The sequence below is a fragment of the Triticum aestivum genome, chromosome 1D, assembly GCF_018294505.1.
Source record: "Triticum aestivum cultivar Chinese Spring chromosome 1D, IWGSC CS RefSeq v2.1, whole genome shotgun sequence".
Classification (NCBI taxonomy): domain Eukaryota; kingdom Viridiplantae; phylum Streptophyta; class Magnoliopsida; order Poales; family Poaceae; genus Triticum; species Triticum aestivum.
Genome location: NC_057796.1, coordinates 146,301,759 through 146,306,247, shown reverse-complemented (window position 1 = coordinate 146,306,247; position 4,489 = coordinate 146,301,759). Strand labels below are relative to the sequence as shown.

The following is a 4,489-nucleotide window of genomic DNA, read 5'->3' as shown; positions in this document are numbered from 1 at the left end:
GTGGCCCCCAGTTGCAAGCTGACCATCGACTCACAACTAAGGATGTGTGTGTGTGTGTGTGTGTGTAGGATCCCTAGATGCATGTCAACCATCGACTCGCAACTAGGGTGTGTGTGTTTGTCTAGGGTCCCCAGTTGCATGTCGATAACCGACTCGCAACTAGGGGGTGTGTGTTTGTCGAGGGTCCCTAATTGCATGTCTACCATCGACTCACAACTAGGGATGTGTGTGCATTTTTCGAGGGTCCCTAGTTGCATGTCCACCATCGACTCGCAACTAGGGGTGTGTGTGCGTTTCTCGAGGGTCCCTAGTTACATGTCCACCATCGAGGGTCATCTAAGGGATGTTTGTGTTTTGTCGAGGGTCCGCAGTTGCAAGCCGACCATCGGCTTGCAACTAAGGGGTGTTTGTGTTTTGTTGAGGGTCCCCAGTTGCATCTCAACCATCAACTCGCAATTAGGGTTGTATCTGCTTTTGTTGTGGCACCTAGTTGCAAGCCAATCATCGGCTCGCAATTAAGGGGTGTTTGTGTTTTGTTGAGGGTCCCCAGTTGCATCTCGACCATCGACTCGTAACTAGGAGGGGAGTGTGTTTTTATCGAGGGTCCACAGTTGCATGTTGATAACCGACTCACAACTAGGGGTGTGTGTGTTTTGTCGAGCGCCCAGTTGCATGTCAACTAGGCGGGAGGAGTTTGTTTGTACAAGCCACAGTTGCTAGCCGAGCATCGACTCACAACTTAGGGGGGAGGGAAAACTTTGCTTTTGTACAACCCCCTATTTTTTTGCAAGTCAACCATCGAACTCGCAATTGAAGAGGTGCCGGTGTTTGTGTGTGTTTTTTGAGGAGCCCGATTCAACCAGTTGCAAGTCGTTGCTCGGCTTGCATTTTGCTACTATTCCATTTTTTGATAGAATTTTCTTGATGGAACAAAAGTTTACAAGGTACTTTTTCATGAAATCCATAATAGAAAAAAGGATTTCTACTTTGTTTTTAATATAACTGCAATTTTTAAAAAAAATATTTTTTCCTAACCCCTATTGTTTGCTGTGGTCAATATTGTACAATCATTATTTTTTACACAAACAACCTAACTCTATTTTTGTAGGAGCATACAGGCCAGTTTTTTGAACTCAACCATATTGTCTATTTTTTTGAAGGGGTTTTCTGCAAAATGTCCAAAGCTTGCAACGGATAACACCAGGTTCAGGTTGTGCGGCTCTGCTTGTGTCTTTGGCTGCCACTGTTTGAATCGGTGGGAGGGAGAGCTGGGCAGAGACGGGGGCGAGTACATCAAAGACGATGGCCTGCGATGTCGCCGCCGACGAGCCACCTACCATCCCCACAGTACAGGAGCTTCACGCGCCCGACAAGCTACCCGTCATCCCCAGCGTACAGGAGCTTCGTGCGCCCGACAAGCCCCACGCCGTCTGCACCGTACAGGAGCTCCGCGCGGGCGACGCGTCCTCCGCCATCGGCAGGGCCCCCGATCTCTGCGCCGATGACGCGGGCCTCGCGGCACACAAGCGAGTAAGACCAAGTCAAGCTCACGCTATGTCATTTTTTCTCGTTTGTATGCGGAGTTCCACTTTGGTTCCCCTCTGTTCAACTCAGCACCACGAATCGAACTATAGAATGTGTCGGCTCGCTGGTGAAATTTTTGTGTAGGTCACGTTGGGGACTAGGGGGTTGGGCAGCAGGGGGTTGAGGATTTTGATTCATTGAGCCAGGAATTTTTATTGATACAGACTGTATGTATTAGAGAAATTTGTACAGTAAGACTGAATTTGTTAGATTCAGAGTACCATAGCATTTGTGAACTTCTTTTAGAGCGTGGTTAGGTGGCAGGAGGAGGTGATTTTAGGTGTTTTTCCCTAGGAGGGGCTTTTTATGGTGAAGCTTTTGAGCAGGGGAGACACAGACTTCATTCATTTTTTCTGAATTTAAAAGTGTGCTTGTTGCACAGACTGAATTTGTTCATTCATGCACATTATAAACTACTCCCAGGGAGTTTTTTTTTTGTCCCTGTGCTTTGCTGTTTTATATTGCTTGTCCCACATCCTCAGGAAGACCATGCATGCTTCTTCTTTTTTCTCAGTCAGCTTGGGGTATAACAAACAGTGCCAGCTTACTACTTCAGCTTCACCTTAACGCCCCACTTTTTTTGCCATCCTTTTTCTATCAGCTTGCTTTACAAGCAAAGTGGCCAGCCTTTTTTTAGACAAAAAATGCCCAGACCTGGAGTCGAACAAGGCCTGCATCTGGTATGAAGCTTCTTTTTTAGAACAAACAAATAAATTAAGCCCACAAACACAAGGCCTGGGCCCATGAAACTTGCAAGTGTGGGTGGGTGGTGGAGGAGGGAGACAGCCCAGCCCTGAAGCGTCCAATAAAAAAGGACGAGAAACGACAGGGGGAACGCCTGAGTTGACAAACAATCGAACGACAGAACGGCAGGGGCGATCGGGAGGGCTATAAATGACGTCATCTTAGATGTGACATAGTCACATCTAAATGTGTTTTAGACAGACCCAAACGTTTATCAGGTTTGCTATTTCACATCTATCTCACATCTAAGTCCAGAACCGTTGATATTCTTTTTCTTTAATTTTCGTGCAAACATGATTGTCTCGCCTGGCGCACCCGTTCCCTTTGCGTTGTCTGCCACAGCGGCCTGTGTCCCGGCCATGCAAGTGGAGGTGGGTCGTGGCCGTTGTTGTTCCTTTTTAATTCGCGGACTCAGGCTGGCAGCCGTTGTTTGTCTCGATTGTGGACTCCTTTTTACGTATTGTTTGGACTGGATTGTCCGCGTATTTGTTGTCTGTATAATTTTTTGAAGCAATGTGATTTAGAGTGGAGAAAGGCAAGACAAGGTACTGGTAGGTCCGTGTTTTTTTATGTAGTTTCGTGAGTTACAGAACGCTAGGGTGCCAACTCGTATTTTTTGTTCGGTCTTTTGGAACACGACTCTTTTTTTTTGTTCTTTTGTTCTTTCCCAATTTTTCTTTTGGGTTTTAAATTTCTTTTTATTTTTTTATCATTTAAAATCCATGATTTTTAAAATTTTATAAGCATATTTTAAATTTCCAACTATTTCTTAAATGATGTCTCATCTAAATTTTCATCGCTTGATTTAGTTTTCATAATTTTTATGCAAGCCCTCTTTTTCGTCTTGCTTGTTGTTGTTTGTTTTTTGCGTATCCTATTTGTTGGTCTAGGCCTATTTAGCCCCGCTTTTGTCGGCCCATTATCACAGCCCACTAGCAATCCGTTTCTTGTGTTGTTTTTAGTCGGTGACATAGAATTTGAAGAGACAATAAAATTAAAATATGCTCTATCGTCGTCGTCATCTTTCCGGATCATTTTGACACTATCCCCCCATTCCTTCTAAACTTCATAAAGATGAGATTTAGCAATGTCTCATCTAAGTTGTCGTCTTTTAACGCAAATTCTTGATCTCGCATCATCGGCTAATGTATTCATGCGTCGTATGTTCTATTTTCTCCACCTGTTGACCTGTTCGTGGTGCATGTCTGTTTTTTTGTTGGACTTTTTTTTTCTTGCACTCTTGTGGCCTTATTTTATCTGTTCTGTGTTGTAGAAGTGTAAGAAACATGTTATGTCAGTTGTCATTGCCTATTTCTATTTTCTTTTAAGTTCGATGCCGATGATACATGCTTTGTAAAAAAGATAGGCTTTACCCTGCGGTTGATACACAATTAGGTCCGATCAATTTTTTTGTCCTAGTTTTAAGTCCATCTTGAACTCAAAATGGGCGCCACCAATTTGGTCTTCTACTTGGAACTCCAACACTAAAATGCATTTTTTTTACCACCTTCGTTACGCAACTGGACCGATCCATTTTTGTCACATTGGGGGCCTTTTTTCTTGTACCATTTTGCAAGTCCACCCATGGTACGAAATAGGCCCCGACCTCATTTTTTTCCCCATTTTGCATGTCCACTATTGGCACGCAACAGGGAGGCCAACCATTTAATTTTTTCGAGGTCTAACTCCACCCCAACATACAATTGAAGGGCCACTTCTTTTTGTCCTAGTTGCAAGTCCATTCTTGACTTGCAACCAGGGCCAATCTATTTTTGTCCCATTTTGCAAGTCGACCCTTGATGCGCAACTGGGCCACACCTTTTTGTCCCAGTTACAAGTCCAGCATCGACTCGCAACTGAGACCCAACCTTTTTTGGTCCCAATTGTGATCTCACCCTTGACTTGTAACTAGGCCTAGACATCTTTTTGCCTTAGCTGCAAGTCCAACCTCGACTCGCAACTGGGTCCCGGCCTCTTTCCTCCCAGTTGCAAGTCCACTCTCAACTCCGAACTCGGGTGTGTTGTTTTGTTTTGACCCCAGTTGTAAGTCCACCCCCAACTTGCAGCTCGAGGCATGTAATTTTTGTGATCGCCCCAGTTGCAAGCCAACCATATACTCGCAACTCAGGGATGTAGTTTTGTAGTTTCCCTAGTTGCAAGT

The 4,489-nt window shown here is 44.6% G+C and overlaps 1 protein-coding gene across 1 annotated transcript; it reads left to right on the top strand.

Annotated features, from left to right (window-relative positions):
* Window positions 1-1,221: 1,221 nt before the first annotated feature.
* LOC123180801 (uncharacterized) lies at window positions 1,222-1,508 on the top strand (the record flags this gene model as incomplete). Its single annotated transcript, XM_044592945.1, is given in 1 exon segment — window positions 1,222-1,508. A coding segment is annotated over 1 exon segment (206 nt), but the record flags the coding sequence as incomplete, so codon positions are not given.
* Window positions 1,509-4,489: the final 2,981 nt, after the last annotated feature.